The sequence below is a fragment of the Aotus nancymaae genome, unplaced genomic scaffold (assembly GCF_030222135.1).
Source record: "Aotus nancymaae isolate 86718 unplaced genomic scaffold, 86718_ANA_hifiasm-v0.15.2.pri h1tg000011l, whole genome shotgun sequence".
Classification (NCBI taxonomy): Eukaryota; Metazoa; Chordata; class Mammalia; order Primates; family Aotidae; genus Aotus; species Aotus nancymaae.
The window spans coordinates 84,064,342-84,077,107 of NW_026988422.1; the positions used below are offsets into that span (position 1 = coordinate 84,064,342).

At 57.3% G+C, this 12,766-nt stretch overlaps 1 protein-coding gene across 2 annotated transcripts; it reads left to right on the plus strand.

The window, feature by feature from the left end:
* Window positions 1-608: 608 nt before the first annotated feature.
* Window positions 609-11,385, plus strand: DLK1 (delta like non-canonical Notch ligand 1). Of its 2 annotated transcripts, none has more exons than XM_012471236.2 (5): window positions 609-686; window positions 4,757-4,820; window positions 5,284-5,414; window positions 8,403-8,544; window positions 10,405-11,385. In XM_012471236.2, exons 1-5 carry the CDS (start codon window positions 614-616, stop codon window positions 11,150-11,152), a joined length of 1,158 nt encoding a protein of 385 aa, XP_012326659.2. In that variant the 5' UTR covers window positions 609-613; the 3' UTR covers window positions 11,153-11,385. The 2 variants fall into 2 exon arrangements, with proteins under 2 accessions (XP_012326659.2, XP_012326658.1); XM_012471235.3 differs by lacking the exon at window positions 609-686 and adding an exon at window positions 3,410-3,507.
* The last annotated feature ends 1,381 nt before the right edge of the window (window positions 11,386-12,766 follow it).

Sequence of the window (12,766 nt, forward strand, 5' to 3'; positions counted from 1 at the left end):
TGTAACCTGCGTAGACCGCCTGCCATGCAGTGCTGTGAGGACCTGCGGGCTGCCGGCCTCATCTCTGTGATCCCGGGGGCCCTGTTCTCGGAGTACGGAGTACGGCTCTCAGCTCTGGAGAGGAGAGGAGAAAGGAGGAGGGGAGGGATACGCAGATAGAGGAGGGGGCGTCCAGCTCCTCCAGCCTGCCGCTCCGCAGCCCTCAGGGTCTGCTTGCAAACAGCAGACTGTGCAGCTCCTCCCCAAGGGACTACATTGGCATTTTCGCGCCTTCTGTGCAGACTTAAACTCTGTGACAGTCACCAACCTCCCCTCCCTACTGCTCCTAAGCCACCCTTTCTCGGCAGCAGCGTCTGCTTGCTGAAAAGAAAGCTCTGGCCTCCTGAATTTACAAACGCTTTACTGAGACTAGAGCAAGCTAACAGAAGCCTCGTGGCTTGTAGGTCCTGTCAGACAGGAAAGTCCCCTCCCCTCCCTGGAGTGGCTCTGCAGAGGGCTCTGGACGAGGGCCCGAGTCCAGAGGAGCCTGGTTGCCGCCGCTGCCGCTGCCGGGGAGATCCTCCAGCTGTCTGGGCAGAGGCTCTGGGCTGCAGCTGTTGGAAGCATGGCTGGGATGGGCTGTGGCCAGGCCCTGTGTCGGCAGAGCACTTTCCTGCTCACAAAACCGGACTTCCCTTTGGAGACAGGTGGGGCATCCCTGTTTATGGGCTAAGAAACAGGGCTCAGAGAGGGAAGTGATTGGCCTGGGCCTTTGGTGGGCACAAATGGAGATAAAATTAGAGAGCAGGTGCCCCCTGAGCCAAGGCAGTGCCCTTTCAGCATAAGCCTGTGACATTTGGACACCGACTCCCCCTGGTGAGAATGCCGTCCCTCCCTCCCTTTCCTAAACTGGGGAGGGCTGTGGGGTGCGGGAAGAACCTGGATGGGGAAGGGAGGAGTCTATATGTGGGGGCAGGGGGCGCTCGAAGTCCACTGGGACCCCCCTAAGTGCTCCCTGCAGTCCAGGGACTCTCCTCTCTGTGGGACTTTGGCAGGAACCTGGGAGGCCCCCGCCCCAGGGCTGCCCAGCCCCGAGGTCCTCCGCCCCTCCTTGGCTCCTGGCTGAGAATTGAGCTCTTCCAGGTCTGCCTGCTGTTGGGATAATTTTGAAGGCTGAAGTCAGGGGCCTCGGAGGGAGGGAAGAGAGCAAGCCTGGTCAGGAAGACCTTGGCGATCAACACGCAGTGGACATTGGCACTTCAAGGCTTGGGCCTGTCAGCCACTCTTGTTCTAGGTCAGGGGCCTTGGGCAAAGGACCTTCCATCACTGGAGGAGGAGTTAGCATTTAGAAAACTCCGGGCTGGAGTTGGTTTCTTGACTTGATGGAAGAGTCTATGAAAGAGAGTAGGGTCACAGGAATGCAAGGGCATGTTGCAGGCACACAGTGAGCACCCCAACTGCTCCCTCCAGCCTGTCCCCAAAGCCATTCCCAGCAGTTGCTGCCCATCTGGGTGTTCTGAGGCAGACAGCATCAGGGAAGGGACACCTTCCGCCAGGGGCGGGGAGTTTCCCACCAGCCTCCTCAAGCCAGCCCAGAGCAGCTCTGGTCTCTGCCCATCCCCGTGCCCATCCCGAGTGCCTTACTGGAGCACTGACTTAGGGCTGGTGGGCCTGCCTTCCCACATCTATGGCTAGGATGGGAAATGTGTGCTCAGACCTGCCAGGGCCGGGTTAGAGGGCCAGGAGGCCAGGGCATCCAGCCTCCAGGTTCAAAGTGGCAAGATCACACCCTGCTGGAGCCCTTCGAGGAAGGGGAGGCCGTGAACTGGGTGAGCACCCACTCCCTGCATCTAGGATATGTATGCAAATTAATATATGCAAACTAAGTATCCTAAATGACCCACCCAAAGAGTGGGACTCCTGGGACTCTTCCCCAGGAGATTAAACACCTTTAATTCCCTCCTACCTCTCTCCTTCCCTATCTTCCTGAGCCTCCCCCATCCAGACAGATGTGGGGTGCAGAGCTCTCCTCTCCAGCAGGGCTCTAAGCCTAGGCTGGGGGCAGTGGGGAGGAGGGATCCCTGAGGAGCACCCCCTCTCCCTGGGAGCTCTGCAGAGGAAGAGGGTCTCTGGCAATCAGCATCCTCTATCTCCATTTCTCCGGCGGGTGACCCCTCAGAGCAGGTCTCCCCATGGTTCTGGAATAGGCGCTGAGTGCCTCGAGTGCTATTCTGTGAATGTGAGAGCACACTGGTGAGGCTGCCCACGCATGCCACTGTGGACAAAGACGGATGCTATGGTGTATGTGTCGGGAACCGCATATGTGTTTTTGTCAGTGTGTGACCACGAGTCAGCTGGGTATGTATGCTTGTGGGTATCAGGTGCGCGACTGTGCGTACATGTGTGCGTTAAGAGTCAGTGCGTTTGTGTTTCAGGCCGCTAAGGCCCTGACTGCGATGCTGTGTGTGTGTGTGTGTGTGTGTGTGTGCGGATGTGACTGAAAGCGTGCACCGGTGTCCGTCTGTTTACAAGTGTGCTTGTGTGTTTGGGTGTGCAGGTGGCTCTGCGTGCGCGTCTGTGTGCAGGGGGCCGGCACGTGCTGGAGGATGCCTATGGTTGCATAACCGCGGGCCCACTTGCCCCTCTGCGCTCGTGACTAAGCATGTGCCACCCCGGACGGTGTCTACACTGAATCTGGGCTACAGTGTGTTTGAGTTGCCGTGTGCGTTTGCGTTGCGGGGTGTGGGTTGCCACAGGGGCAACTGCATTCTTCTGCGTCTTCATGGCTAGGGGTACTGGGGGCGTCAGGCTTTTCCTGGGTGTTTTTCTGTGTGCGTGTGTGATTATGTGCTTAGTTCACGTCTTCATAGTGCGCCTTTGTGTTTTCCTGGGTATCTAACCATTGCACGTGTCTCCGGGACGTCGGCAATAAGTGTTTCGGTGTTCCTGCGTCCTGACTTGTGCTCTCCGAGGGGGTATGCGGCCCAGGTTCGATCCCTGCGACTTGTCCTAGGCGGGCCTGTGTGTGCGCGGCCGCGTGCTGTCTTGTTTTGGGGAACGTGTGCCAAACGCGCGCGGGGTACCTGTGCCCGTCTAGCCAAGAGTGCACCCGTGTGCGCGAGCGGGCTTCCGGGACGCCGCAGTGGTGGGGGGCGGCCCTGCGAGGGGAGGGGGTCACCCGGACTGGCCGGCGCCGGCCCCGTGCGCGCGGAGGCGGGGGCGGGGGGCGGGGGCCGCGGCGGGGGGGGAGGCGGTACGAAAAGGGCGGCGCGCGCGGCGGCGGCGGCAGCTCCCCGGCAGCGGCGGTGGAGAGCGCAGCGCGCAGCCCGGTGCAGCCCTGGCTTTCCCCTCGCTGCGCGCCCGCGCCCCCTTCCGCGTCCGCAACCAGAAGCCCAGCGCGGCGCCAGGAGCAGGACCCGCACCCGCACCGCTCCCGGGACCGCGACCCCGACCGCCCCGCGATGACCGCGACCGAAGCCCTCCTGCGCGTCCTCTTGCTCCTGCTGGCTTTCGGCCACAGCACCCATGGTGAGCCCCCCGGCGGCCCGGCTCGCGCCCCCTCTGGGGAAGCCTGCGATGCCCCGCCGGCCGGCCGGTGCCCTGCACGCCCCGTCTCGTGCGCCCCAACTCCGCCCATCCCGCCTAGCCTAAGCCCCGCGCTGTGCCTGTCTCGCCGTCCCTGCCACCCCCGCATGCCAAGCCCGACCCCGGGGTCCCAGGGGGCAGGGGAGGTGTGAGACCCCCAGCCCCTTCCCGCCCGGCAGAAGTGGCGCCGGAGGGGTGTCGGTGCGCTGAGCAAGGAGATATGGAAAAACGAGGTGCTGTTGTGGTGTCTTCTGTGAAAACGCTCTGGGGTGCAACTTTGGGGTGTCCCTGCGTGCGTGTTCGGGAACAGGTCTCTGGGGGGAGTGGGGGGTGACTTTGCCGTCTTAGCCCCCAGTTCCCAAGAGAAGCCCAGTCTGAGCCCTTCCTGCGTGGCGAGTTTCTCTAGGTGAGGGGCTGCGACACCTCTGTCTGCAGCGGCCATCTGTCTCTGACAGCGAGAGAGTTGCCCCCTTCCCGCAACGCCCCCCCACTCATTGCACCAGTGGTTGTGTGTAGGGGGCTGTCTGGAAAGCTGGGGAGCTGGTTGAGTAAATGCACACAGTAGGTGCCTATTAAAGTGTCAGAATCTCTAAGCAGTGTTGCAACCTCAGCCGGCTAAGCAAATCCATGTGGCGTCATCGTTTTCTTACTGCGAAGACTGTAGGGGAAAGGGGAAGATTTGACCTGGGTGCCTGGCTTAATAGGGATGAACCTGAAAAGAATCCAGATGCCTTACTGGGGAGCCCACCAGGTGAACCTGTCTGGGCTTTCTCAGAGCTGAATACCTCAAAATCTGCTCCCCTTTTCGGCTCAGGTTGCAAAAGTGATGGTCAGACTGCATTGCCAGGGGTCAGTGTGTTTCCCTCCACTGTCCCTGTCCTCGCTGTTAGGAGGACTTGAGGTTTCGTGTGTGCTTTTGGGGGTGAGGGGAAGAAAGGTGTTTCTCCTGCTCCTGAGAACTAGGGAGTGTACCGTGGCCATCTCGTAGCTGGGAACGTGGCAGAGATGTTTTCCTGAGTGCATTGAGCCCCATCATGCTTGGATAGGCAGTGCCTACTGTGTGCCAGGCTGGTAGGACCCAAGAGGGCTGTTGGTGCCCTCGAGGGCAGCGGCAGGCTGTGTGGGGGAAGATAGGCTTCGCCTTGGTCGGGGGCCTGGAGGGGTGAATTGTATAACCTTTCTTGCACCTCAGGGGCTGAATGCGTCCCGGCCTGCCACCCCCAAAACGGATTCTGCGAGGATGACAATGTTTGCAGGTAATAGAGTGGCTCCTCAGAGGCAGCGTGTGGGGGCCACGCAGAAACCTGGGGAGTCATGGAGTCAGGCAGAAAAAACGGGGGACTTGGCCACTGTGCTGCAGCAAACAGTTCCCTGGCCCCTGCAGAAAACTGGTGGGGTGGGCGGGGGAGGTGAGGGCAGGGAATGGGGGCAGCCGCAGCTTCTCGGAGGTGGGGTGGCAGGTGAGACCACTGCAGGCCACTGCAGCAAAATGCAGCACTCCCGTGGGACCTTGGGGTCCCTCCGAGCCGGCCCCTTGGTGTGGCGTGTTTTCTCTTTAAGTTTTCCCATTCAGGTGGCTGGTGTTTGCTTCCCAGGACCACCAGCTGGTACTGTGCAAAGACCCCCAAGGGCTCTTGGTTCCACAGAAAGTAGCCTGAGCTCCCTCTCTATCCCTGCCCCGCCTCATGTGTCCCCATCTTTCTCCCTTACCCCCGGCAGGTGCCAGCCTGGCTGGCAGGGTCCCCTGTGTGACCAATGTGTGACCTCTCCTGGCTGCCTTCACGGACTCTGTGAGGAACCCTGGCAGTGCGTTTGCATCGACGGCTGGGACGGGAAACTCTGCGAGATAGGTTGGCACTCGCCTTTGTCCCTCCCAGCCCTGCGTCCTCACCTGCCTGCCCTGGCCCCCAGCCACCTCCTCCCATCCTCCTGTTGCTGGCTGCCCTCACTTCCTCATTCCTGCACACCTCGTGCCCTGTATTCTAATGATCTGTTTATAAATTTCCTGTGGGTACCCAATGCCTCCTCAGAGGTAGGGACTTTATTTTGCTCTCCTCTGTACCATCAGCACCCAGCACCCAGAGGAAATATGGGGTGGGGGCCAGGGAGCTGCCTGTTGAATAAAGAGTCACAAAATACACACACAGCTGGGCCGGTAGGGCCACAGACCCCCGGTTACCTGTCTGCGTCGTGAAAGCCCAGAGATAGACAGGGCTCAGGGGATCTCGGAGCTAAGACTCCCTAGAAAAGCACACACAGGACGGTAAAAGGGCTGAAAACAAACAAATGGGGGGCCGGGGGAGCCAGCAGCGCTCAGTGGTTGGGGTGCAAGTGCTGCGTCAGGGCCAGGAGAACAGGGTTGTGGGACCTGGACTGAGCGGGTCAGGTGTAGGAGGCGGCTGGGGTTGGGAAAGGCTGAGAAGGGGTTAAAGTGAAGATTGGTGTTATCTGTTGATTTCATTAATTTATGCAATCTTTGCCTCCATTACCCTGAGCAATTGAGAGTTGGCTGTCACTGCATTTTCAGGCTGTGAAATGTTCGTCTAAGCCCATTTTCATTTGGCAAAACGTGCCCTAAAGTCCGGGCAAACTCAAGTCCTCAAAAAAAAAAAAAAAAAAAACCTCCCAGCTGCATAGCAGCTTCCCCTCAGGGCCTCTGTCCCGTGGTCCCCAGCATTAGCAGAGATGGTACAGGTAGGGAAACTGAGGATCAGGGAAGTACAAGTGTCTGCTAAGGGATAGGAAAGAAGTTGGGCGAAAAGCCAGCTACAACCCTTTTCCCCAGCCCCAGAAAGAGAGTTAATTTTTATCTATGACAACATCTAACAGCCTCCCTTAAGGAGCACCTGAGAGCGTTTTGTGATGGCCTCTTCTCTTACAACTGGGATGGCCAGGGCAGCCAAGGTTCTGAAGCTGAGCTCCCTCCCACCCCAAATTGTCTCTGGTCCGTAATTCCAGCCCCTCCCGATATGGTGCACGGCTTCCCTGCAGCTGACTCATGACCTGGCCATCGTCTGAGCTGCCCCTCACAGAAGCAGCAGCAGCTTGGAGTCGTTTGGGGATCCAGGGGAGCCCAGCAAAGCCACCATTTGGGATCAGGGTTAGGCTTTTAGCCTGGAGCCCATCATGTTTGATATCTAAATGCAGTACACCCTTGCTGAAATATTCCAGACAAATGCCTCCCTTCCTGTGGGCCCTTGGTATGTCCCCTCCCCACCAGGTTGACAAAGGCAGCCAGCTTGGTTAGGGCAAGAGAGTCAGGGTCCCAGCGAGGACACAGCTCTCCCTCTCCCTTTTTGCCCATCTGCGGCTGTCGAGGCCACAGCTGCTGTCCTGGTAGAGACCCCCAAGCAGTCTGCTCCTCGCAGCAGCTTAATTCACCCCGTCTTGGGTTTGGAGGCTCAGGAGGGCTGCCCCAGATTGGCGTAACAGGGAGAGCTAGGGGTGGTCGCCAGCTTTTTAGTTTAAATTTAAGATTCCGAGTGACAGGAGAGCCAGGAGCAGAGAATTAGGAGCCTGACGCAGAGGCGCCGCGTGCTAATGCCTTGCCGGCGCCGTCCCGTAAAGATAAATCCTCTTTATGTGTCCTTGCAGCGAGCCTGGCTTCCGTGGGACGCCACAGGGTAGTCCATCAACGCGGCATTCAGGCTTTTCCTCCTTGATTGATTGCAGTCTCCCCTCCACGAGGGTGCAGGTCTCTTTGAGAGAGGGAAACAAAAGTACGCACATGTGTGGCCTTGGCGCTGGGGACCCCCCACCATCAGCCTGCCTTAACTTGCTGTGTCTCTTGCTGGCCCTGGCTTTCTGTTTGGCAGGTGCAGCAGCTCAAATGATAGAAAATCAAAGCTGGAGTCCCTCAGAGATTGGCCAGGGAAAGACCCTCTTTTTATAAATAAGGAAACTGAGGCACATGATATGGGGAGGAGCTGAGCTCTGCTGCCATGTGGCAGCAGGCTGGATACGGGGCAGGACAGGGGTCCGTCTTGGCCCCACTGGGGAGCTGGGGTTTCCACCATCAGAGAGGCCCTGACGCAGGCTCTCGTGTTCAGCTCATCCCTGGCTTGCTGAATGTGAATAATGGAGTGTGCATGATGGAAGGTGTTAAAAGACGGTGGAAATACACCAGTGCTCACGGAAACCTGCGCTCATAGGAGAGCGCTCAATAGTTACAATTTTCTTGCCTTTAAAAGATGCAGCCTTTTTACCAGGGACCCCTTGAGTTCAGAGCCTGAGTGCAGAAAGAGAGTCCACAGGGAGGTGGACGCAGTGCTGGGGCTAAATCAGGTTTCTCGATTTCTGACCGAGGGGAGTCGCTACCTCTGCATCCCCCTCACTGCCCCTCTTTGATGGACAAGTATGAAGAGCTGGTGGTTTTTCTGAGTGTTAGGCTGTATTTGTGGCCAGGACCTGTCCCCTCACAGGAGAGGCTGGACGAGCAGCCTTGTCTGGTGAAGACAGGCCTTAGGGAATCTCAGCTAAGCACAGGGTTGCAGGGAGGGGCGCGGTGTCTACAGTGAACATCACGGACACATTGCTGGACACGGGGTGACCTGGTGCCAGGCAAAGGGTACGGCTACCCTTTGGGTACAGCTATCCATATCCGTGGCTTGAATATCAGTGGCCATGACTTTCTGATCTGTGACCTTAGGCAAGGAAACCCCTTCAGCTTCCTGAGCCTCAGTTTACCCACTTCATGGGATTTTTTTGAGGGGGTCCCTCACTCTCTTACTCCAGACCCCACTTGGTGGCCATAGAGCCATTTCGAAGCCCACCGGGGTCCGTGCCATGCTTGTGTATGGAGAGGAAGCCGAGTTCTCACACTCTCTGTCGCCCCGCAGATGTTCGGGCCTGCTCTTCCACCCCCTGTGCCAACAACGGGACCTGCGTGAGCCTGGACAACGGCCTCTACCAATGCTCCTGTGCCCCCGGGTACTCAGGAAAGGACTGCCAGAAAAAGGACGGGCCCTGTGTGATCAATGGGTAAATATCCTTCCCGACTATGTGTGATCTAATGAATCCTGCTTTGCACGCACCAGCTAAAGACCCTTTCAGCCTAACCCTGTTGGACCTGTCGCCTGACGATGAAGTAAGTGCGGGTATTTGGGGAGGATGTCATTTCCATAGTTTTTTCAAATGATCCTGAAGGCGATTTCTTATTCCCCTGATGTTCCCGAGTCCTGATGTGTGTGAATGACAGTCGATTGCAATGGTGAACTGACTCTCAGAGCTGCATAATTTTCTAAAGGCAACATAATAACAGATCAGAGTTCAGCGGGACTGAGGCTGTCTGTGAAACCCACTTGCTGTGTCTCCGGGGTGGTTTTGGGGAACTGGCGGGCTCTGCAATTGGATTTTTCTGGGATGTCTGTGGAGGGAGCTGCCGGGTTGAGAGGTGAGGAGATTGGGCTTCTGCAGCTATCCTCAGTTGGGAGGGGCCTTCGGGACTCCTGCGCAGTGGACGTAACAGACGGAACGGCCACCGTCCTCACTTGCAACTCCGTGAGCAATGCTTCCCAGCAGCTCGGCTACCGTCCATCTTTTATCTCCTTGGCGACCCTGAGCCGTCCCCCCTCCCCGTTGAATGGGGCTTAGCCTGAAGCCAAGGGAGATCTTGACGGAGGCAGAGTCTGACATAAGAATCCAAACTTGAACCCAGTCCTGGGCCTGTAGTTGGGGAGGTAGGGGTGTCCCTTTCCCCTGAAGAAACTGAAGCTAACATTTAAGAAACTAAACTAACATGCAAATAAGGTGATCTTGCTCTGACTTTGCAGGCTGGTGCAGAGCCAGGAGTCTGTAAGAGCTGTAAGCAGGCCTTCATGGGGCTCCAAAGATCAGTCCAGACGGGGTCAGACTGGGGGCCGGTGACCACTGAACTCCGTGTCTGCTTATTGGCAAGGAGAAAAACAGAGCGAGACCTTTAAAATACTTTGCTTTTCTTGCTAACAGACTTAAACCAGTGTGTCAAAATACAGCCTAAGGTCCTCGAGGTTCCGTCAGACCCCAGCTCCCAGGCAGCCGGCACCCTGAAGCGGCAGTGCTGATTTCTTGTGTTTACGGCCCCTTCTTCCCTGGAGTTTTGGCATTTATCAGATGACAAAGGGCTTGCTCGTTTAAAAGCACTTACATTAAATGCTCCTTGTGCTCCGCTTTGAGCAAACAGCTCTGGTTTGCAAGCTGCACTTGGGTGAATGGACCACTATTAAACAGCCTGGCAGAGACACCGGCTCGTGCCAGCGTAGACAGACTCGCATTGCTTTCTCTTTGAGAGGCCCCAAGCACGTCCTGCACAATAGCCTGTGGATCCACTCCGCTAATAATAATAATAATAACAACAATACTGAGGGGTGGCGGCCACAGTGGACGTAGGCAGAAAGGACGACAGCCGGTCCCAAGATAGAGTGAGGGGCACCCCTTGCTCAGTTCTTCTGCGCCAGCAGCCCAGGGATGGAGCTAAGGGAAGTGGCGCTTGCTCCAGTCCTGGGCTGTCACTGACTTTGCCTCTCCTAGCCTCAGTCTCCCAGCTGGCTAGTGACTAACCCACAGTCAGTCCTCCGGTTGGAGAGCTGCAGTAAGAGTTGGGAGAGGACGTGGGCATCCTGGCATGGGAGGTCGGGGGTGTTCCAGGTTAGCAGCAAGATGGGGGTGAGGTGGGCACCCACCCATCCCCCATGTGTGCCTCCTTGCTGGCATCCTCTCCCTCCCTCCCTCCCTCCCTCATGCACCTGATGTGCTTTGAGCACCTGCCCCTTTGTTAGGCCGGGAACCTTCTGTCCCAGCACTCCCCGCAGCACTGCCCTAGCCCAGCCCCCGAGGCCCTTGATGTGTCCTCTTGTGTTCCAGCTCCCCCTGCCAGCACGGAGGCACTTGCGTGGACGATGAGGGCCGGGCCTCCCACGCCTCCTGCCTGTGCCCCCCTGGCTTCTCAGGCAATTTCTGCGAGATCGTGGCCAACAGCTGCACCCCCAACCCCTGCGAGAACGAGGGCGTCTGCACTGACATCGGGGGTGACTTCCGCTGCCGCTGCCCGGCCGGCTTCATCGACAAGACCTGCAGCCGCCCGGTGACCAACTGTGCCAGCGGCCCCTGCCAGAACGGGGCCACCTGCCTGCAGCACACCCAGGTGAGCTACGAGTGTCTGTGCAAGCCCGAGTTCACAGGCCCCACCTGTGTCAAGAAGCGCACGCTCAGCCCTCAGCAGGTCACCCGTCTGCCCAACGGCTACGGGCTGGCCTACCGCATGACCCCAGGGGTGCACGAGCTGCCCGTGCAGCAGCCCGAACACCGAGTCCTCAAGGTGTCCATGAAAGAGCTCAACAAGAGTACCCCTCTCCTCACCGAGGGCCAGGCCATCTGCTTCACCATCCTGGGCGTGCTCACCAGCCTGGTGGTGCTGGGCACCGTGGGCATCATCTTCCTCAACAAGTGTGAGACCTGGGTGTCCAACCTGCGCTACAGCCACATGCTGCGGAAGAAGAAGAATCTGCTGCTGCAGTGCAACAGCGGGGAGGACCTGGCGGTCAACATCATCTTCCCCGAGAAGATCGGCATGGCCACCTTCCGCAAGGAGGCTGGCGACGAGGAGATCTAGGCAGCGTCCCCACGGCCCCCTCTAGATTCCCGGGGTCCCGCAGAGCTCGCTAGACGCGGTCTGTCCTAACCTTTGTGGTGGAGTTCGCTAGCTCTCGTGTGGAATCTGGTGAACGCTACGCTTACGTATATTGTCTTTGTGTTGCTGTGTGACAAGCGCAGTGCTCAAACAATCCTCTTTCTCTCTCTTAATGCATGATAAAGAATAATAATAAGAATTTCATCTTTAAACAATTAAGAGAAATAAGTATGTTATTCTAAACTTTAAATGAAATATCAAAAAAGACCAAAAAAAAACAAGGCAACCGTCCCAGGACCCCGGGCCGACGCCCCTCCCTCGGGGGTCTCGGTCGCAGGGTCCTCGCGAAACCGTCACGAGTGCTGTGCATGACCGCTCACTGTGCAAAGGGCTACGGTCACTTTCGTTCGTTAATTCTCACACGCCACATCCGACTCGCACTCACTCCAGCGCAGCATCGCTATCCTTAGATCTTCCCGGTTGATTTGAGAGTTAGCGGAGTGCAGCGGCTGTGTGTCAGGCAGAGAGCCCCGGGTTGGCCGCGGCGGGGCCGGGCCGCTGTCCCAGCCCTGCCACTAGCTCGCTGTGTGATCCTTGGCGAGTCCTTACCCCAACCCCGGGCCCACCTTCTCACCCCTCTGGAGGGAGGGGTTTGAACACCCGCCATCATGGTCCTCTCTGGCTCTAAAACTCTGAATTAGGAACGAGGGGGTACGGACCAAAACACTGCTTGACCCCAAAAATTAGGATCTGATGAAGACTAAGTCTCATCCTGGGATCCGAACGGTTTTGGCCTATCCTGGATGAACACTTGATGTGGAAATTTATCCTAACTGCGTTTCTCAAAGTGGGGAGCCTCCTGGCCCACTTCCCATTTGGGAAAAAACTAGCCCCTTTGAGTCATTATGTGCCGTCTGGAGCTGCCACTGAGGCCTCCAGCCCTCCCCCACCCCTCCTTGCCTACCCAGAACCCCAGTACCGCACCCGCCCAGCCCTATAGAGATGTCCCTTGACACTTGAATGCACCTTGAACCGTAAGTGCCCCTGGCAGAATCTGAGCAGCAACGCAGCCCTCACCAAGGTTTTCACAGGGATTAGTGGAAATTGTCGCTTGTGGGGCGCTTATTAGTTCTGTGGCCAATGTGGTCGGAGACCTGGGCTACACAGCCATGGGTTTACACGTGTGTTGCTGAGTTAATAACCCTCAGATCCCCAAAGACCTAGCCAGCTTCTGAATTTTGAATTTGACTTTTTTAAAATAAAGAGCATCTTTTTTTTTTTTTTTTTTTTTGCAAAAATAGAAGGAATTGGGACAGAGCTCTGTTTAGCTTTTCAGCTTTTGGGGTTGGACAGCTAAACAGCCCTTGGGTCCCAGATGGGAATAGTTTGCTTCTTAGATGACTTAGATGAGAATCTAGACTCTCAGCTTTACTGAGCATTGCCGGCCCCGCTTACCTTGCTCCACGTGTTTATTTCTAAGTCATCATCACCTTCGCCATTACAGTCACTCACATCAGTCACCCGCACACAATTTCACAGTCACCCACCCGTCGGTCGCCTGCGCCATCGTCATGACACAGTATGGACCTCATCACC

Excerpts from the sequence above, each read along its gene's own strand:
- DLK1 (XM_012471236.2), top strand. The coding sequence starts at position 614 with ATGGGCTGTGGCCAGGCCCTGTGTCGGCAGAGCACTTTCCTGCTCACA. Across the intron at positions 687-4,756 it reads GGACTTCCCTTTGGAGACAG|GGGCTGAATGCGTCCCGGCC; the intron begins GTGGGGCATCCC and ends CTTGCACCTCAG. Across the intron at positions 5,415-8,402 it reads CGGGAAACTCTGCGAGATAG|ATGTTCGGGCCTGCTCTTCC; the intron begins GTTGGCACTCGC and ends GTCGCCCCGCAG.